This window comes from Phaethon lepturus, unplaced genomic scaffold, assembly GCF_000687285.1.
Source record: "Phaethon lepturus isolate BGI_N335 unplaced genomic scaffold, ASM68728v1 scaffold38503, whole genome shotgun sequence".
In the NCBI taxonomy this organism is placed as follows: domain Eukaryota; kingdom Metazoa; phylum Chordata; class Aves; order Phaethontiformes; family Phaethontidae; genus Phaethon; species Phaethon lepturus.
In genome coordinates, this window is record NW_010529038.1 from 19,162 (window position 1) to 41,733 (window position 22,572).

The 22,572-nt window shown below is 40.4% G+C and overlaps 1 protein-coding gene across 1 annotated transcript; it reads right to left on the reverse strand.

Moving 5' to 3' along the window:
- Nucleotides 1-4,365: 4,365 nt before the first annotated feature.
- Nucleotides 4,366-16,173, reverse strand: GINM1 (glycoprotein integral membrane 1). The gene is made up of 8 exons (XM_010283830.1): nt 16,081-16,173; nt 13,564-13,623; nt 13,286-13,382; nt 10,288-10,439; nt 8,848-9,004; nt 7,965-8,095; nt 6,316-6,479; nt 4,366-4,474 (listed from the first exon to the last, which is right to left on the reverse strand). Exons 1-8 carry the CDS (start codon nt 16,171-16,173, stop codon nt 4,366-4,368), a joined length of 963 nt encoding a protein of 320 aa, XP_010282132.1.
- Between the last annotated feature and the right edge of the window lie 6,399 nt (nt 16,174-22,572).

Genomic DNA, 22,572 nt, shown 5'->3' on the forward strand with positions numbered 1-22,572 from the left:
TCTTGGAGAATTCTACCCTTAAACTGTTTCTAAGGTATTAATAAAGAACCTGTTATGAAGGCTGAGATTTAGAACAGCAACCCTTGTGCTACTGACAGTCGGTAGATTCAACTGAAGTTTAAGCAAGGTGGTATCATCACTGGTGTACAGTACTATTAAGTAATATTAAAATACATCCAGCCAGTGTAAACTAAATCTGTGCAGCCAGCAGCGATGCAGAGTCACATGTGTAGTCACCTTCGAGGTCTGAGAGAAAACAAAACCTTTCTGGCATTCTGAATTACGTTTTTTCTTCCATGACTCTATGGTACTGTAAGCTTCAAAACTCTGCATGGGTAGGTTGGGCCCTGGTTTACACTACATGTTTATTCTGGTAAGGCTGTTCTGAGAAAGCAGAAAGCAGTGTGTGTGTTATGCTAGTGCTCAATCAATTTCTGTTCATAACCCTGACTTTACAACTGATGTAAAATCTAAATTCTCTTTTTGCGTTACTTGACAAGTGGAATGGAGAAGCAGTTCTCTGAGAACGGTTCTACAGTGGCCATTTAGGTCATCATTTTAGATTTTGCTCAACAGTGGTCATTGTAAGGAAAACATCTATCATCTCCATCTATTACTTTAGAAACCCGTCTTCTGCTAGCTCAGCTCAGAGCAGCCAGCTGTAGCTCTGCTTACAGCTAAACTTCATACTTTCTCTCGTCAAATATGTCCAGACTTGTTTCAGCTGGTAGGTACATGCTGTACAAAACTAGCTGTGGAATTCCTGCTCATGCCTCTCTTCAGATGCTTGCAAGGCAGACAGAAAGGGCAAACAGTAATGGAAAGGAGAACTGGCACCTGGAGCAGAAGGCAAATGAGGTGTATAAATGCCACTATTGTGAACGTCTTGCTAATGTACTTAAAATTGACTGTGATGTTGTGAGTGACAGCTGGACACACTGAAAAGGGACTTTCAGCAGTGCCAATGATGAGACACCAGTAAGACGCTGAGATGCAGATGCTGTTGAGAGCTCCTGAATCCCCGGGTGGACCTGGCGTGGTGAACCCAGAAACGAAGGGAAGATGTCCAGGTAAGTATACAAGCGTGTGTTATTTGTATACATGTGAAAGATGTACACTTTCATCTCCAAAAAGGAAAACAAATGTACCTCTTTCTTTTCAAAAGGCTAGCTTCATGTGTCAGAGTTAAGAAAAGGATGCAGCATTTTGAAGAAGCAGGTTCCCTTAATACTTATTTTTCTGTTCATACGTTGAGTATATAGCTATCAGTTAGTTGCAGGAGGAGATTTCTTCTGATAATTCATTGCAAGCAAACCAAAATACTCAATCTGTCACCTGAGTACAATGGGAAAGTGCACAAGCTTTAGTCCTTGGAAGCAGTCCAGTAAGGAGCCACTTCAAGCATCATATATTTTGAGAACTTCAAAAAGTAAACTTAATTTTAAAAGCAGGAGTTTAGTTCTACAGCTCAACCAGCCCTGTTCACTCTAAATGAATGAAACTGACACCTGCGTAACACATGGTAGGTGGAGGAAAAAAAGTGGTAGATGCTGAATCTGTAGCTCAGAGCTTCATCTTGTTTTGGAACGCAGAACACGGTGACACCTACCCCCTCCGGTGGAGCTCCCGTGTGGAGGGCAGGGCCAGCGCTGCGTAACTCCCTGCGTTCGACGGGCAGAGGGGCTGCAGCGAGGCCCACAGCTCAGGAGGAGATGGGAGATGCTGCCTTTCTGAAAAATCTGCTGCCATCCAACAGCGTGGGGGTTTTGAGGGTTTTTGTTTGGACTTTTTTTTGGGGGTGCGTGTTGGTTTGTTTTCCCCCAGCTGGGAACCTGTACCCTTGTCAGCTCGTGTACTGGGAAGATGAGACCTACCATGACAGCCATGCAGAACATTTGCCCTTTCCTAATTCTGTTAGTTGTAGTCAGGTGTTTTTAAACTGTTTTGTAAATGGTTCAGCATGGTCCCAGCTCAAAGTAGCACTCCTCTGAAAGGCATGAGACACTTATGACTCGGGAAAATGACATATATGTTAAAGCAGAATGCTAGTGCTATTTAAGACTTGATAGCTCCAGGTCCGTAGCACAGCAATGTTGTCTGGTAATCGATTTGTTCAAAATTTGCACCTTTTTTTAATTATTTAATTTCATTAACCTCATGGTAGTATTTCTTTCCTTGTGCTTTGTAACGTTATAGAACACAATACAGACGAGGACTACTTAGCTCATGGAAGTCAGCCAGGCTGTGAAAGGGTACTAAGGCTTTTTCAGGCTTAACCACTCATTTGCTTCTGTTGCAGCTGTTTAGAATAGAGTTAACTCTCGTGTTGCTGTGCAGGTGCTTGGTTTCCAGTTTCATAAGTAGGGAGACAAAGAGCACATGCTAGCAGCTGCTGCATTTCCATCTGTAGTGCGATTCACACTGCTTCTGCAGTAAGGAAGAATTGCCATGTTTCGTGTCTATCCTATTCCTTGTTGTTTGGGGTTTTTTTCCCCAAAGAAGCTAAACTTCAGCCTTATACATCACTTCTATTTGAACTATGTTAATAAAGGGGCCAGGGCTGTGTTCATAAAGTGGAAAGAACATTAATTTCCACGTTCATAAAGAGGAGTTTGCCAATGGCTGTTTGAAGACCGTGCTGTGCAGTTACCATTCCTGTGCTGGAGTCTTAGCGGTTTCCCATTTAGCCATGGATGACGACAACCCCTCTGTCCTGTGTTTTCTTTCACTGCATCACATTCTTAATTCAGATGCCTCTGCAGCTTTAGCATCACCTGTGTGGTACATGGTTACGGTAGCTCCCTTGCGGTAGTGTCCTGGGAAGCGCTGGGACGTCAGTCGCTGCTGCTCGCTCCAGACCAGCAGAGCAGCTGCCCTGCTGCAGCGCTTCCTGCCCAAAGCACCAGCCTTACTCAGCTGGATACCTGGCAAACGTTTGGGATCTCAGGCTCTGGTGACACTGAGCTTGAGGAAATAAATGCAAAGTACAAACCCACAAGGTGCTAGAACAACAAAATTAAAAAAAAAAAAAGAGGAAGCGTGAGCAGTGTCACTGTTACCTTGGACTGACGTATACCACGCTGCGCTGCTGGGGTTTTTTTTGTTGGGTTTTGTTTTGTTGGGTCTTTTTTGCAAGGCAGTTCCGTGCTAGAAATGTTTCTTCTCCCACTGCAGTGCTGTCAGTTCAGTGAGACAACTTGAGTTGTTCCTGTCACAGCCTAGCTGTGAGGACACATACCTGAATAACTTGGAGATCTCATTAAACTTACAATAATCTTTCCTTAAGGGTGGAGGGGAAATCATAGCTTTTCTCCCTCACTACAACCACTTAAGCTGAACATTGAGAATTCTGATCACTCAAATGATGACTGTCTAATGCCAGGTAGTTAAGGTTCTTTTTTTATTCCTAGTCATTCTTCTGACAAAAAAGTTTGGTAAATAAGAACAATGAAAAGCTAAAACCCAAACAGTACTAACTACATTATGTGTAACTAACACATTTGGCAAACTGCTACTTTATGTAACTAAATATACATGAACACACACGGACACAGTCTAATAAACAATTTAAATGTTTATTTGAAAAATGTTAACAGTACAAATTGGCATGGGTAGACTGGGCCTACCTAGCAATAGTAAGCCAGTACTTCTGTAGAATTTTGTAGGATTTTCTTTTTGATTTTGAGACTTCACATAGCACTGCTGTCACAGATACAAAAAGAACATTGTTTAGAAGTGCTAACAATTTTTATGAGTGGAAGGGGCCATAAAAGTGTAAAGTGCTTGAAATATAAGTCCGCCTTTTTAGTTTTTGTTTTGCACATATAAAATGTCAAATTACTTGAGTAACACAAATGTTTGGTAGTGATATTTTCCTTGCAAGGCACACTCAACCCTAAGAGACCTGAAACCAGGCTGGGCAGCTTTGTTTAAGCTTGCAGACACAACTGATGGTTGTGATACTCCTTCGTCCTTTTCTGAAGAATGCTATCTATCTGGAGACTTCAGGACACCCTCAATGTCATCATCTCGCTGTTTGGGATAGCTGACCTGGTTTATCTATGGGCATGAAGGCAGCCAACATCCTGTCCGAGGTGTGGAAAAGTGACTTCACAGAAGTTAAAACCAACGGTAGCCCTCAGGGTGGAAAGCTGTTTTATTCTTAAGCTTCTGAAAAGGCTGCATGTTTACAGAGAGGCACAGGGAAGTCAGCTCTGGGCCTCGGCTTGAGTGTCCCTTTACCAATTAATCAACTGACTTAGTTTTCTTAGTAGGAAGCAAACAAGGTAATAAGATCAAGTGCCAAATATCAGGTCAACTAAAAATTTGTTTTTAAAAAACAGTAGCTCCAAAGTAAACACAGTATTAAGTACATGCTTTCTCATCTAAATTATTTTTCCTGTCTGGAAAATCTGAAGGCAAGCTGATGGTAATCACAGGTACAAAGCTGACTTGATCCAGGAGAAGGATGCCTCTGAAAGGTAAGATTACCTGGCATTAGAAACAATACACAAAACAATTCTGTGTTCTAAAAATTAGATTTATTCTTAAACTCCCCAAACTTAGTTTAAATCAATGCACAATACTTTAAAATTAATTTTAAGTATTAACCTCGTAATACCTCTTTTGTAAAGCTAGAGTGAATATTTGATGGAAAACTGGTTCCACAATGTACTGGCTGGTTTCAGAGGGGTCCCTTCACGCTGTTTCTACATCTGAAATACCAGCAGTGTAGGCTCTATATGCTCAATTTCATAGCCTAAAACTGGCTGCCATCAGGAGCTAGTGTCAGGCTCTTGCACCTAATTCTCCAAGACTAGCTAAAGCCTCTAGTTTTATCAGCGTACTGTAAAATGGCATTAAAGACTCGGGATGAGGTCCTGGCTCACATCTGCAACTGTGTCATTCACCAAATGAGATCTACTCATTCTTGCTAGGTTAGCATTAAACCTTGAGCACTTTATACAGGTAGCAAGAAAATGACTCTGTGGTTTTTGGGGAGGTTTTGGGGGTGCTTTTTTGGTTTGGTGGTGTTTTAGGTTTTTTTTTTTTTAAAGGCAGGGGAGGACAAGCCTTCCAGTGTTAACTGTTTCTTGAAGTGCTCTGACAAGCTTAAGCACAAGCTCCATGTTCTCCAATTAGAAGAGAAACTTCTGCAGGCTGGTTCCTCTGCTCTCTGCTGACCTCTGCCATGGACAGGCCATCAGACACTTTACTGAACAGTTTATGGGGATTAGGATCTTTTTCCTAGTTCTACTTAGTTCAAAGTTTCACATGTGACAGTGTTAAGCTACTTACTACCCTGGGAGTACAAAGTGTTTCTCTTAACAAGTTAGTTACAAGAAGTACTCCAAACTGACAGCATGCTTTGTGAAGCATCGGGGTCTCTTTTGTCACTGCAGTTTCCAACCTTCATGATCTTCCAACTCTCCCTTTTCCTAGCTGCATCAGAAGCACTAAGGCCACTTGCATCCCTGGGTGGATACATAAATTAAGCGCACTCAGGGCCATTCAGAAGCACAGCTGGTCAACTGGATTTGAAGACACCAGCTGTGCTTGTGGGTGATGAAGCACACCACACTGTCAGTCACTTCTCCTGAAAGAATGTGTGGTTCCAAGGGTTAGGTCTTCCACAACTGACTTGGGTTCCTTTAAAATGTACATGCTTGCCATTCCAGTGCCATTCCAGCACTAAATCTATACTGATTTCTGAGCTGCAGTTATTAATTCATCTTTCCACCTCTTGTTTTGAGAGCTTGCATCTCCAAAAAATGTTAGTGTTGCTGGTAACAGACCAATTGAGTGAATAAAGCCATCTGCAGTCAATAAATTTTATTTTGCCACCAGTGCTAGCACCAATTGCTATGGCTTGTAAGCTGCCTACATAGATAGCTCCTTCTTGGGGAATTCCCCTACAAATTTGCAAAGACAGATTTGAGGCCTTTCATAACTACTATAATAACTCCAACACAGTAGGGATATGAAAAGGTTTAGAGCTGTTGGAATTGTTTAGCTCTAGCTTCTACCCTTCTCTCTCAGAGCTATGTTAATGATGTCGCACAATGTAGTCCTTAGAAGGCTTGATAAAAATTTGGCAGGATGACAGCCAAGCTAAAGACATTTCCAATGAAAGATTTTCCCATGCTCCTCTGAAATGCCTGTGTGTCAAGAGGTCACTTGGAATGGAAAGTTACTGGTGCCTTTTCACCAAATTGCTGCCATCATCTTCTTAGAGAATGGGGCTGCTTCTTGAAAGACTTTTTTTAGCTCATGTTTTGCCTTCATCAGAAAAAAAAAATAGCAAAAATTACTTACTTGTTTTCACAGGAAGGGAAAATCACCTTTAAGACTTTGAGAATAAGAGCTGCTCCAACAACTCCAACTACAATGACTTCCATGAAACTAAAGAAGATGGGTAAAGATCGAAACCAGAATCTGCATAATCCTTTTCTCAAGTCTTCCACCCACTGGCACATCACCTGCAGCCAAATAGGTAAAAATAAAAAGACAGGTTGCAAAACATAACAAGTAAAGTTTTTGTAGCTACTGGTGAATCACATTACACGGTGATAGTTTTACTTGAAATTATGTATGCGTAAGCATACATAAAAGCAGGACGGAATTGACTGGTGACTCAGACCTCTTTTTTCCACAAAGTTTGGAACAGGTGAAGGTTTAGTTCTCTGATCCTCCTAGCAGAACTCCCTGCAAGGAAAGGACACTTTGGAAAAATAAAGGACACTCCAACAGAGCAGGTGAAGGGTGAGCTATTTGGCCTAGGCGTAGAGCAGCTATGATAGCCTGGCAGTGTACAGCAGGGAAAGGGTTACCCACACCTGGGGAGAGGTGTAGCTCCTTCTCTAGCCTGCCTGTAACTTTCAGCCTACTACTTTGGCCCTTCTGTCTCAGCAGTAAGTTATAAAGTGTTTCCTTCTGCCACAGAAGCAGCCATCAAGCCCATGCCTACCTAACCTGGGACTGAAACTTTTCAAGCCATTCCTGTGTTTCTTATGGCAGGTGTGATCAATGGCCCGTCTCCCAGAGGTGTAAGCACTCAAGCAGAGTCAGGAAAAAATGATGTAATTTAAAGGTAAACAATATTTGAAATTGTTATAAATGCTTAGCTTGGTACAATGTAAATATCACAACTCCCTGTCATGAAGTATCTGTGAGGTCAGGACATTGCAGGATTTAGAAACCCATTTGATTTGTAGCGGAGTTAAAAAAAAAACAAACAAAACAATCTAACAATTTCTCACTAAGGGGTAATTTAGGAAGGTTTTCGGTTTTTTAAGTTTCCTAGAGTATGTCTGTAAAAGTCTGTTCTTCTTCGTGGTTGGCTGGGGGGATTTCTTAGATTTCTGTGGAAGTCAGTTACTGTCAGATACCTCGCACAATAGAAAGTCCCAGTCTTTAACAAATACAAATGAGCGAAACAGCACTCTGAGAAGTCAATACTAGGTTAAACAGGAATGGCAATTATCTCTTCCAGAAATGAGTTATTACATACTATGTTGCTTTTCTTTTTTTCCAAATTAAAAATGAAGGACCAAAGACAAAGGCCTAGGAATGTTATATACCTTCTTACTATCTTTAAATGGATATTGTGTTTGGTCTTTACACCAGGAAAACCCACTATCTGAATCCTAACAATGCTGCGTTTGGTTTGTTCTGTAAACATCCACTAGGATGAAAACATAATATTTGTATGTTTCTGTAGATAATACTGAAAGTGGAGAAGGAAGTTTCTTCCCTCAAACTGTAATATTGAATAACAGTCAGCTCTATCTGCAGCATGTCACTACAACTTTTCCTCCTAGAAATGTCACCAAGCGGTATGCATGTAATCTCTGGGGAAACAGGTGAAAAAACAGAGGAAGTTAAAAAACTTGTTTCTCCTTTTTAGACCAGTCTTTAAAGGCATATACTAATCATTAAAAGAAACAAACAAACAACAAAACTACCTTGTATGATGATGGAGGTTCTATCCTAAGAGGGGTCTCTGGTAACTTGCCAGGTAACGTCTCTTCATCTACTGTAGTTTCTACTTGCCGGATGAGGTACTGACTGGTAGTTTGCAGTGGATCTTGAATATCTGAAGAAGAAAAGCTAGATGTAGCGGGGGGCTTGCTTTTTATTTGACTCATTATTCAGGAAAACAAGGACATGCTGCATTTCTATACTTACAGTACAGTTCTCACAGGTTTACAGTGAGAACACAGAAGGCTGACTTTTTTGGTTTTGACTTGTAGTGAACTTGATAAGAAGCAGAAGCAGTGTTACAGTGCAGCCCTTAGCTGTAAATTTCAGCTGTCGCCAGATTAAAAGGTGATGAACTAGATAAAAATATTCATCTCCTATGAAATCCTTGAGAGTGTTTGATTAAACAAAACTGAAATAAGACTAAGGCATCAAATAACTTCTCTTCCTTTTAAGTTATTCAAATTTAACAACATAAAACTATTCTCTGGTTTGGAAGTGACCCAGACAGGTATTTCCTCTCCAGTTTTCTCCTTCATCCTCAGGAAAAAGGGGGAGCTTTAGAGAAACCTCCATCATAGCAACGAGAGAGAAATTTATTCCTGTGAGATGTCTGGGTTGCAGATTGACAAGTACCAAGTGCTTCAAAGGAGAACAGAGTTGAAAACAAACAAAATACCTAGAATGTAGAAGAGTTGAATTTAGGTGTTTAAAAAAAAAAACAAACAAACCACATAAAGCAAAACACTTCCCTGTTAATGAAGAAACCGTTTCACTATGTAAAACACAGGAATAATGATGATCTTGTGCCCTTGTAAAGCAATACATCAACTACGGATAAAAGTACATAACAGCTAAGAGAGATACCTTTTCCTGAGAGGTTGGGAAGTGTAAATAACACGTCATTGTCCCTTGGTATAGAATACAGCATGCTCTCTTTCAAGGGGACAGTGTAGTTGGAGTGTCTAAGTACTCTCAGGTCCTTTACCAAAATATCTATTTCTGTTACTTCTTCCTGTTGAACCTACGAGAGACACAAATGTTGATATTACTGAGTTTAAAGTAAGAGTGAAGTAGGCTGGCAGAGAAAACCAATACATGTCACAAAACTCCAAGCCATTAAGATTTAGACATAGGGATGTTATAATATGAATTAGTATTATTTGGTTTTACTTACCACACTTCTATAGACTATACCACATTAGAAAATATGCTGAACAGACTAGGTCTCTCTCCCTGCAAAAGCATGTGGTAGTCACTCCATGGGCTTTTAACCAAGTCTTACATAGCTCATTACAATCCTCTTTCAGGGAGGCATTTTAGGGCATGGAAAACTCAAGCACATAGTGAAAGAGCACCTGTAAACATTGAAAGTGTTGCTGAGGCAAGACGGACACTTCTGCTTTTGCAGTAAGGTTGGTTTTTTTTCAACAACTTGAAAGAATAGGTTTTTTCTTCCTCTTCCAGTGATGCACTGGACCCATTTCATTTAATAATATAGAACATATTCAGCGTAAGTCCTAGTGACTTCAATAACTGTATTGTGAGGCCAAGAACTGACAGAAATCCAGAGTGTTTGTGACCATTACTGTAACTGCTATGTAGAAATATAATTATCAAAAAAGGAATGCAGCATGTGATACAGTTTCACTCATGCTTTCAGAGCCATAGGCTAACCAATGGTCTCCTTTTGCTTCAAACATGCGCAGAACAATGCAATGAAACAGATGATCATTACTGTCAGCTGATAACTAATGAGAAAGATTGAAAGCTTCTGACTTAAAGGAACAATTAAGGAAACAGCATTAGCTTTCTGGTTATTCTTACCAGGTTCCTGTGAAAATCTGAAATGCATTTTGATGTCTAGTTTGAAATCTGAAATACAGCACTACTATTGTGTAACAACTTTATCAAATCAGGACATATTCCCCTCCTAGCAGTGGGATAAACACCTCATCAGAAAAGCTTCAAACCTCTCAGTGGGATTTTTCATTAACAAAGTAAAATTTTGACATGATGCAGGTTCCTGTAAAAAATGCTACATGCTAGGCATGCAATTAATTAAGGACCAGTGGTATTATCATCATTTTCCTTTAAAAAAAAAAAAAGGGCAGCAGAACATAATCCAGCTTCAAAAGAGTCTGGCATTCAAAAGATGCAGACATGTACTGAAATAAAAATTTGACACTTTTGCTGTCTTCAGCAGCTGTAAACATGCCAACCAGACACGTGTGAACATTTTAATCCTTGGTAACTACTTGCCCCTCCTAAATTAAAAACAAGCAGAATGTTGGGGTCTTTTTTTACCTGTTTTCCATCAATTTCTGTCACTTCTTCCTGAATGACAATCAGCTGCAAATCAGAACTGGATGCCAAAGGCCACTCGTGAACCATGATGCGAACGCTGACAGTTCCCAGGCGCTGCTGATCTGGTAAGTTATCCAGGTTTCCATTCTCCACTGTTAACATACAATGTCACTGTTTTCAAAGAGAAACCACCCCAACCAGAAAGCAGTATTCAGCTGTGGGGCAAACAGTTGCAACTCTGACACAGGTGCCTTTGCACACGTAGCATGTGAATGGTAAAGTCATTACAACTACAGAGGACCACTAGCATCAAACCAGAGACGCCCAAACAGTTGTACGGAAGTCTGTGCTCTGCTGATGTCCTTAACACTTCGAGAAACTGCTATTATAAAGAAGAAGGAATCTGGGCAACAGGTAAAACAGATGCCATGATTTTTTACCAGTATATCACCAGCTCAAACTGGGAGCGCATGATACAAGACAGCAGACAACAGCAGCACTGTATGATCCCCAGACTGAAGGAGCTTGCAAACAATGCTGCATCCCTGCGTTTGAGGTTTGCATTTAAGCACTCTAAGCAGCACTCTTTGGCTTCACTATTGTTGTATTCTTATTTTAGTTGTCCAAAGGAGTTCATAGAGTAATGCCACAGCCCTGCCAGCCACCTGGGTAAACATCTTGAGTTGCACAGCATTCCCCTTCCTCTCAATACAGAAACAAATACGCTCTTTTCCCTGCACACTGCATACACTACTCAAGATGAGCGTCATGTTTTCTCTCATACGTGACCGTGACACCTCAAACTCTCTTCCTACCCAAAAGCTTTCAGCTATGTCAACAACCTAATTTTCCACAAGCACACAGAGAACTGCCTTCCTACCCTCGCTGTTTTTGCATAGAGTTAGTACCCCCTCCTCAGCTACCGTGCCTCTACTGCCGGCGAGGGTGTGCTAGAACTGAAGTGCTGCAGAAGGACAAGGGTGGCGGCGACAGATCTCTCCAGCAGGTAGCAAGGTACACGAGCTGAGACCGCACTGCTCCTTGTTTCTAAGCGCCTAGTGCTGTGTGTCACTGGCAGAGCTGAGCCTAAGAGGCAACCTGGGGGAATGTCGGACTAGTGTCTTCCAGTTACACAGTAACAACTCAGCATGTTCATTACTTTTATGCAATGACCCCTTTCCTCATAAAGCTGTTTTTCTTATTTTAAATATAGAAAAATAATTTTTGGCATCATTTAGAAATATCTTCCATTGTGAAAATAAGTGGCAGAAGGAGAGAAAGAGGTTAGAGAGAAAGAGAAAGGCTGCCTATAGGTGTGAGCCAGAGCACTAACCTGGTTGCTGAATGTTTTCCAACTTACAGCAGCATGCATACATTAAAGGACCAAAGCCTGAAAGATGCCAAGTTGCTGAAGCTCCCTGTGGTCCCAACCTTTCATGTGTTCAGGCTGCTCAATCCCCACAACATTCAACAGGAGTGAAAGACACTTACGCTTCCAAAATTGACATTTGTGACATTTGTGGGAACTTCAAGTGGGGATATAGGTGCCGGGCATGGTGTGACAACAGTGTCAAGACAATACCATTCAGGAGACTTGGTCTCTAATATTCAAAAGCATGAATATTTTGCTCAACTTTGGTTTTTACATGCATTCAGAGGTATTCTTCCCCTCTGTTAACAGGTAACAAGTATCTTAATATTCCTTTAGCATTTTACAAACATTATCTGAATCTATCATCGAGGATTTAGTAAGTAAATAGTTTAAACATTAGTTTACAGTTAACAGAGAGAGGTACTGTGCTGACGACTCAGACCCAAACACGGAGATAGGGAGTTCCAGGTTCCTAGCTCCCAGGTCAAATCAGGTTTTTTCTCACTGTTTCAGATTCACGTTCGTAACTGTAGTCACTGCAAGCTATATAACTATGATTTGTGAAATTAATAGGAACTACAGTAAAGTGCTCAGTAGCTCTCAGAATTGGTCATTAAATTAATATCTATCTTTCTGGAGTCAATTATCTTGCAGGTAAATGACATTTTGCCATGTTTTTCTATCCTAGGGTAGAAAAAATAGAAGCAATAGGAACATAACTGTCCCAGAAAGAGAGAAATTAATTACTGCTCTCCTTCTCCAGAAAAGAAATGTTGTCAGACTAATAATTGATCATGCTTGGGAAGGAAAGGTTCAAGAAACAAAGTCATGGCTCAGAGAAGCAATTTAGAAAAAGCATTAGTACTTTCTAAGTAAATGTCTGATTGCAAGGAGAGGATGACCTCAGAAACCAAGCTAGAGACTGACTGCACCTGATCCACCAAGAGATCATTCTGAATACAACAGAAGCTTAAATCAAATGGCCCTTGTTTAATTTATTATACAGTATGCTCTGTGTATCTCAAAAAAAATCACAGTACCTTCTGGTCTTTCACAAAAGATGCAGCATTGAATCAGTAGAAAAAATAGCAGTTTCAAGATCATTCGAAGCCATTAACCACTGTAAGACACTAGCAAAACTGTGGTGTTTGTGCTATAATATCCTATCCAGCAGAAACTTGTTTGTCCAATAGATACAGAAATGAGATAATTAAAACATCTTCCTCACAGTAATTCATACTTTTGTTATTGAATCTCTTCTTGGATATATGCCAACCAACCTAGGGACAGAGCCATTAGCAGGGTGGAGTTGCATCCTTCTGTTTACATTGTCTAGATTGTAGTGCAGAACATTCTTTTAAAAAAGAGAGGCAGAGTCTGGATTTCAGATGAGACCATTTACATATAAGCATGTGAATGTGACTTGAGTACAAGGCAGCAAAATTTTTTTTCCCCACACATTTTAGTAGCAAAATTATCCTACCCTGGGCAATCATTTGTTTCTACAACGCTCAGGTTTGCAGAGTATGCGAACGTGTAGTCATTGTAAGCTTTGGTTACTAGATAACACGGAAGCCAAATACCCCAGGGTGGAGGGTGGGGGAAGAAAAAAGAGAGAATACTCACGTATCACTGTTTGACACGTTATGTGGGCAACCCCACTTTTCATAGGAAAATCATTTAGATATACCTGTCCATTAACATAGGTGATATTAAAAACAACCTGAAAGACAGACAGACAGTCAGAATGAGTGTATGGTTCCTGGCCTTACACTACAATTCTGTTCCCAGAGGAACACACTTTGTACTGACTAAAGTCAGACAAAAAAATATATTTGCATCTACATGCAGACTTCATTTCACTGCATATTAATTTGCTGAATAAATAGAAAAACCGGACAAACCTGTCCTTTGTGAAATTCTCCACTGGTTTTCAACACCGTAACATTGACTCTGATCGTTTCCTGGAAGACAACAGTGAGGAGAGATGTAAGTTTCTGAGGAAACTCGGACGCCGCTGTGCAGGCCACAGGCAGCTTTCACACACTGTCCTGGCAGAATAACAATGCACAATCCCCAGAGCACGTTCCCAGGCTTTCTACCCAGCAGACAGAGAAAGAGCAATATGATTACTTGTTTCATGTAAGGGTTAGGGGTTTCCCCCCCGCCGCCTCTTTTCAACAGAGAAAGAATGACAGCTGCATCCCCCTATGTATAAAGTTTGGGGTTTTTTTAAATAAAGATAAATAATATTTATCAAGCTAAATTCTCAGAAGAACTTGTTTCACATGAATATAATGGAAAAGAAGTCTTTCATATCAGCTGAAAAATAATAGACAATACAAGGTAAAAATCAGATTCTCTGTAAATGTTTTGTAAGCACTCCACTAACTTCAAGGTGAAGTATAATGTAATAATGTTAGCCTATACTAAAGAACACTAGGTTTTTTCAGTGTCAGCAATGCTGCTTTCTTTTTTCTGGTTATCATTCCCAAATTACTCCACACAGGACACCTCCAAACACACAGCTAATGGGGATTTGCTTCCTTCTTTCAAATCCTAATTGCTGTAACTTATCAACTCACTCATTCTGTCCTCTCATTTCACCTTGTCATTTCAGGGGCTCTTTTGCAGATGGGACCTTAAATCTCCCAGGCCTGCCCCTGACAAAACCTACGTACAAAAGCCAAACCTCTCTTAGACACAGCCAAAAGTAATGATTGCCACACTGCTTTCCTGAGTCACCTCTTCAAAAATAACGTTAAGCTCCTTATTTGCCTTTGGGGAGCCTTAAATAATTCTAATCGCATTTCATTTTCCTCTGGAAAACTTCTCCATACCTTCAGCATCATCTTTAGCTCGGTGTTTGAGTCACGGTTTCACAATTAACAGCTAAAAAATGAGTCATGTCTCAATAGAAAGTTGAACTTGTGCAGAATTCAACATAAATTTTAAAAATTTAATGTAAATATGTTTGGGATTTTTATAAAACACCAAATTTTCAGGCATACCCAGTACCTAGCACAATATAGTCACAATTCACGAACAGAGAGCTTCTGAAGCGTGATTATAATGCAAAAAAATTCCTTAAAACAACGGGTGTTAATCAGTATATGCAGGTAGCCAGGATTACCAAAAGCTGAAAAACAACATCCAAATCTGATCCAGCAGACATCTGGCACCATGAGAAGCATGGTTTAAAATCTAACACTGATAACCTTGTGGTTGGAAATTACTTGTCATTGATGCTTCTGATACGTTTGTCAAATCAGTAGGGAAACTCTCTAGCCACTGAGACCAAAGAGAAATCTCTTTCTCAATGCCCTTTCTAGGAAACAGGTGTTTATACTGACTTTTCTTCAAAACTTAAATCCTAGCTATACAAAGTAAATGAAAATTACCAAATTACTTACGAGAATTGGAAGTCTACTACTGAAAATATAAACCAGATTAATAATATAATCATAGGATGTAACCTATTCTGTCATCCTGTAACTTCCTCAAACCACTTATTTTCTTCTCAAGATTTAAGAATGCTGTATATTAAAAATAAAAACCCACCGAACTTTCAGCTCTTTATCTAGCATTCAGAGCTGTATTTCTCTTACACCCTCAAACTACTGAATATTACCAAAACCTTCTGTCATGAATTCCCAGGTTTTTCTGTTGTCTGGGAGTTCAATGGGCCCAAAAGATGGATTTTTCCAGGCAGTCTTAATATTCCTTCAGTTTTTAAGCCTCAAATGAAATTTGAGTTCCTTTACATAGAAAGTATTTTGCAATCTTTTTTCAACATTTACAAAGTGACTCACTGAGAATACAAGAAAAAGGAAATGACTTATAGCCCGTAACTGCTGAAAAAAAGGAACACCCCCGCTACATTTCTTTTCTTATAAATCAAATGCTTTATTTGAAAACGGAGCACATGGGGCAAGTTAGATGTGCTCAGCAATTGAGCGTTAAATGTACAAAGTGAGCCATATATGTGATAACTAATTTTCTTCACAACTGTCAATTCTGTTGACATAGTATCCACAAGCACAGTCATTAACTCTGGTACATACTTAAAACTCGCACTTGAAGAGCATGTTACATGTTTAAGAGATTAAAATACTTCAGAGGATCACTTCCGTGCTGTCAACATTATAAAAAAAATAGATCATAGTGTGCAGACAAGTAAGACCGCTTAACAGCTCGCTGCCTCTGCCGCTACAAGAGAGTGTAGATCTCTCCTCTTCTGCACATCATCCTTCCCCTTCATTTGTGCCAAGCCAGCGAGCCAATTTAGCTCATCAAATTGTCGGGAAAACTTTCCCTTTTTTTGATGGACTGTTTTTCTGTCAGTTCGACAAGCAAGGAAGAGCCACAGAAGGACGAGAGATGCAAGCATGCAGCTGGGAGGAGGGAGCTGGGCTACTTGCTCTGACGGCCACAGGCTGTTGGACTGGCTCTGCCGCATGGTCTGCCTGTCCTCGCAGCAGCTCCCTCTGATCAGAAGCAAGGCGACGGGACATCCTCTCAACGGCACTGCTCAATAACCTAGAGCAATGATTAATACTGCACTACAGCAGCTACACCACGACCCTTGCAATTTTGTGTTCACAAACAACAGAGAACTCATAGTCTTGCCATTCTCATCACTAGTCAGCTCACATCCACATCCAGTAAGTTCTTCTACTGCTGACTCCCCATGTTGCGTACATCCATTCTCCTGAGTTGTCATATTTTGCCTCTTCACTAAGCAGTCTCAAAGACTTTGTGCCAGTCTTGCTAAGAAACATTTCAAATAGATCTCACAGATTTGGTGCTAACAAATTATCAGTTTTCAATTGTTCTTGCTCCAAATGTTCTCGAACTGATACAGAAACATCTCGAGGACCATAGGAAGACCAACTTTTCCAGAGTCAGAATCAACTATACCGATGTCATTCCTGACAGATGTTAATTTAACTCATTCTTAAAGCTCTTCAGTGATGTCCAAAAATTTCACACTCTCCTCAACTACTATTTAGTGCTCAGCTAGCTCTAACATTAAGTTTTCCTAATGTCTAACCTGAAGTTTCCTTGCTGCAATTCATGAACAGGTCTTTCATTACTCTTCACAGTATCTTCCCATGGAAAATAACAGTCCTCCATCTCAGTCCTCCTGATTTTATGCTAATGCTCCCAGCTCACATAATCCTTCCTTGGAGGTAAGTTCCTCAACTGCTGTCTTCCCACAGCTTCTCACGGGTCTTTCCTGCAGTGCCGCACCCAAAACTCAATAGGTCCTGCTGTGTCCAATCTTCCTGACCCTACACACCCCATACGAAAATCTACATGAAGACAAGAACCAGAAGACACATGCCAAACACAATGAAAAGCTGGGCAGGAGGGCTAGGGGGAAAGAGGAAGGAATTATTGCAAGCAGCTCACAGGAGAGCAGAGCTCCATCCCAGCAGACCCACTTTCATCCACAGCAGGGAATGGGTGATGCACGGCATTCCCCTGTTAACAGAACACCAGCTGGTACCCCCCTTGATATCTGCTTGTGAAAAAGTGCTCAAGAGCCGTAAGTTGTTACTGCTTGTAAACTGGGAGGGAAACAGACTGGGCAGGCCAATAGCTCTTGTACCATGCTTTCATGATGAAATTCCAAGCCTGACAAGCCATATGTGCTAGAAGGTGCTCCAGTGACAACTCAAATACCCATCAATCCTGTGGGTGAAGACTCACAGATTATGAAGCATCCTTTAATTTCAACAGAGAAAATACTTTTTTACATTACCATAACAAAACCCACTACTTAGGAAAAATAAAAAAAGAAAAATTAAAAAAGTGCTTATAGTTATATAGCTATGTCTTATGGCTATACACTTCAGTACTAAGAAAAGGAAATAACCCCACATCACTTATTTTGTGTATTAAAAGCACAGTAAGCCAATCCTGTAGCAACAAAGTCACTAGGAGCATGACATGGGTCCTCTGCAGTAATCCATAATATCACACTGCCAAGCTCTGAAGAAGGCTGAGCTGTGAGTGTAAAGCTTGTTTGTACAATTTACAGTACACTTTTCAGTGTTAATAATATAATGAAAGTTCACATCAATTTCAGACAGTCCTGTAACTTAAAAGGTCCTGAATTCACTGGAATATTTGAGAAAGCTGCACTTTGACAGAATGAGAATCAAAGGACAGAGCCAAGAAATTCAGGTCACTCAGGAATCAGGCTGTGCTTTCAGCTTACCATTGACACCCGTTCCATCATTCACAGCACCTTATCCCTTCCTGTGCTGGCGAATGCCTTCACACACAATTCTCCATTTTACACTAAAAATGGCCCCATCATTCTTGATGCTGTTATAGGATGTAGATGTCTCTCCTGAGTTTTGCTACAATTTCTCATCACTGTTTCAGTGCTCCAGCAGCGATATTTACAGTGGTAATGGCCACAGCACCTGTAAAGAGGGCAGCACTTCTACCACAAATGTATGTCATTCTGTTCTAGGACAGCTAGGCAACAGCAGTAACAGTGAAGCAACACATATTACAGTGAGCTAGTGAATTTTTGTGAACCTGCATCAATAGACATAAGAAGGTAGTGATCATTTTCTAATCCTTTCTCTTTCACCATGTGCTGCAACAGAACCCAGGAGTGTTAAATGAGGCAGTTATAATCACAGTAGTAGCAGAAGAGCAAGATGGGGAAAAGATGGCAGAAAAGACTATAAAGCATCTGGCATAAACTAAAAGGGAATATTCATTAATTCTTAAAGACTCTCCATTCCAATGCCACACAAATCTGCAGAGAACATTTCACCTAATCTTAGCCTTTTATGAAAAATGCTGCACAAGAGAAAGCTGTTGGGTCTAATCACGCAGGAACTTCAAACAGATCAGATTACAGAATCACGGAAGAACTTCCTGCACAGGCAGTGGGAAGAACCTGACGGGGTGCACCATACAGTTTCTCCCAGAACAGGGTAACTGTTAAGTCCTAGGCAGCTGCATTAGTCACAGAAACCCCATCTCGGTTCAGCCACTCGCAGCCAGCCCACTTCAAGCACAGCTGTTCTTGGCTGAGGCTCTCCAAACAAGGCTCTTTCTGCACTAGAAGGCTCGTGGGAAGCGGAGCGGGCAGCGCTAAGAACAGATGGCACAGTGCCTTGCAAGATGGCCAGCTGTACAGAGGCTTGGAAGACAGACAATCCCCTCGCAGCGATTACGCAGGCACTATTGGGATATCCTGTTTGAGATAGGAAAATATAAAGTCCAATGAAGGTTGCCAAACAGATAAGAAATAGTCAAAACTAGTAACTTGTTTCTAAATTTGAAAAGAGGTTACAGGAAAAAAGTGTTTGAACAGACAAGCAGAACTGCCACCCAATTTCATACCATTTGAGTCCTGACACCCACATGGACAACTGGCTCCAAACAGTGTAACTGTATATTTGCAACCCAGGGCTCTGTGATCTATGCTTCTCCTAATTCTTCCACCGAACTCAAAACAGAACAATGTTGTAGGATGAGTCTTAACGGCAATCAGGCATAACTGAGTTGAGAAATAATCATGGTACAAGTCAAGTCAAACTTGTCATGTCAAACAAGTTTGCAGGACGATAATTAGTCCCTGACATTTTGTAGTACAAAATCTCCAATTAGGTTTGGCATTATTAAACTGCATGACAATATTTAGGGTAAGATAATGAAATCCAGTATTCGCTTAAGTAACTAAAGCTGACCTATCTTTGTTAATATAAAAATCTTTTTATAAAAGTAAAGCTTTTGCTTTTCTTTTCTGAACAAGCACACTTATATTCTTTCCTTGCTTTGCAATGATTCTTAGTATAATATTGCTTATCCTTTCCTTTGCCCTACATATGTTGCTAGAATTAATCGCCTTTGCTTTCTCCCTATTAAATCAACTCATACTGTGAATATTTTATCAGGATTTTAAAAGGTAAATATTTTAGTCTCACATCACCAGCACATGGTTGCACCATACTGCTTTAATTTAATCAAATATACATGGAAAGATGATGTCAAATCTTTTAAGCATAAAGTTCAGCGCCAGAAGGTTAATAGAGAAACTGGCATAAAGCGATGAAGAAATGTTTCAGCATGTCACATAGCGACAAGCTGCTGCTTTGATTAAAATCTGCATACATACACAAATGGTCGATGTAGTGAAGATTACTTTCTTCTGCTGTGAAATAATCTAGCCACACAGAGGTTTCCTGCAGCCAAAAAATAATCTGAAAACAATGTTTTTCAGACAACTAAACTAGACAAAAAAAAAGTCTGCTAGGCAAGTAAGCCATTTAGAAAGAACACTGCAAAACCTAAATTATTAAGAGGCAAACAGAGTAGGCAAACAACATAGCATTAGCATTCAGTCCACTGTGCTTTTAGCCAGTTCCTATCAGCACATTAAAAAAATACTCCAAAACACAAAACCTAATTCTTGACTTTGCACCAGAAAAACGAGTTACTTTAATGCAAAGGTCAGTTGTCTTGTTGCATCATTCCATGCTTTTTTTTTTTAATTTTATCTAATATCAATCAACTGTAATCCCATTTTGCTCATCCAAATTTCAAGAGAAGAAAGAAAAATCAAAACACATATGCTAATGTTTTTTATTAAAAAAAAAACCCAGATTTCAAAACAGCTTATTTAAGAAATGACAAGCATTGCACAACAACGGAGGAGTTCACATTCCGGAGCTGAACAAAAGCGTTTCAGCCTTACAAAACGTTACTCCAATGTTTCAAGGTTTTTCCTCAGTCCTCCCACTATAATTTCTGTGACGTCATGGCCATCAGCTTGGAGGTAAACCTTAATACCACATACAAGAATTACAAACTGTGAAGCTATCGGTAGCACACTGCCAGTGGGCTCACCGAATTGCAGAGAGCACAGTCGTGGTATCCAGTCAAAGAAAAGCTGAACATGTTGATCTGCGTGCTCCCAACCAGTCTGCAGTCCCAAGCCATTCTGAGGAAACATCCCAATTATTGTGACCCCATCACCCACTGTCGTTAAGCTCATGGCTTCTGAAGCCAACCTGACAGTGCGGCGCTCCCGCTCTGCCTATTCCCATTGCCTAGGCCCTTTCATTCCTGTCAGGCCACCATAAACTAGCTCACACTCAGAGAACAGCAATTCTTCTACTCAAAACTTTCTCAAGATGTGTTGTTCCTTCTACATAAAAAATGATCTTGTATGTACACAAAGAAATAGTGCAGGAAGAAACACAAGTTTTTATTTTTTTAAGTTTGAGATTTAAAAAGAAAAAATACTAAAGTAAAAACGTGTATGCTCCCTTTTCGGCTCTTAAAAGAGCTTTTCTGCATATACTTATGCCACCACACAGTATAAAGCTGAAAAAGTGCAGACACTTCCAACTAGCAAAAGCTGAGCTGACAGACCACCTAAGCAGTACGGCACAAATGGACAAACTCAACCCCACAAACAGCACAGCTATGCCCATAAGGCATTACACCCCAGTTACTAAGCCAAGCCTTATCAACACTCTAAAACTACCTATTTTATTTCAGACCCCAAGCTGGCTTCCACAGGACCCCCTCTGGCACCCTGCACCATACTCACTCACACTTTCAGATCCAAAGATAGCACGTGCAGATGTGCCTCCACATCTTGTACAATTGCCAGTTGCGACAAGCAACTTTAATGCTATTAAGTTGACGTGTTGGTGTGAAACTGTGATAGTTTCTAGGGAAAAGGTAAGCAAGAGCGTAGGTCTATATTCCATTGTCACTTCATGTGTCTCCTGGCAAATTCAAGCTAGCAGTCCCTTTCTCAGAGAGATAAGCAAAGTACCTGAGAACTGAGCAACCTCTGCTCCCTTTAGAGCGCCCAACTTCAAGCACAGCTGCACTTTTATAGGTGTCTGAAGATCTAGATCCCCATTTTGAAATCAGAGCTAAGCAGATCTCTCTTAAAAAGTTCATATAAAGAAGCAGAAACCAGGAAACCCAGGAATCCTGCTTTGTAGCACAGGATGTGCCAGTGCAGAGCCTCTGTCAAGCTTTCTTGGAAAGGTTTTACTTAAATTAAAAAAAAAAAAAACAAACCACCAAACTGTGGAGAGAAAAAAAGCTATAATAAATTTACTCCCATGACAGCAACTTCACACTGACTAGAAAAATAACTACAAACCCAACACAGCGATCCCTCTTTGCGATCTCACACTTTTGGAGATCATGATTACAACAATTAGAGGATGTCTTTTGTCATCATGCAAGTATTGACAGAAGTACCCAGTTTTCGTCTGTAATTCTAGCGGTCAAAGCTCACCAGTATCACGGCACATCTTTTATTCCCACTAAGAAGATCTCCTAAGTAGTACCACAAAAATTCCTTCCGCTCTTTAAAAAGCCACCAAATTTAATTTAAAACTAATCTTACCAAGGTATAAGTATAGGTACCAAGGTATAAGAGTAGGTAAGCATAAGTACCAGAACAGAAAAGCAGACAGCATGATGCCCTGTAATACATGAAATCAAAAATACCTTTTCTTGCTACAATTCAAGAGTATAGAAATCACTAGGAGCAAACGTGGACCTAATGCACTGCATAATTCTATAGCACTGAACCGTCAAGATGTGGGTTGACAAGCACAAAAACAAAATATAAATACATCTACATTATATAGAAGTAACTTTTGCCCCTCTCAACCTGTCAGATACTTATTTCGGCATATCAAATCCAATATAAATGATTCTTTAAAGGGGCGGGCGAACATTACACGGACCGAGTTTGTGGCAGATGCATAATTGGGTCCTTTTGTACCATTTTTGTACGTTCTAGACAGAAATGTACTCGTGCAGCAGGTCAAGCATTGTAAGCGGAGGTAGCAGACCTTAGGCTGCCAAGCGCTACAGCCGGAAAAAAACCAAACAACCCGCCGTAC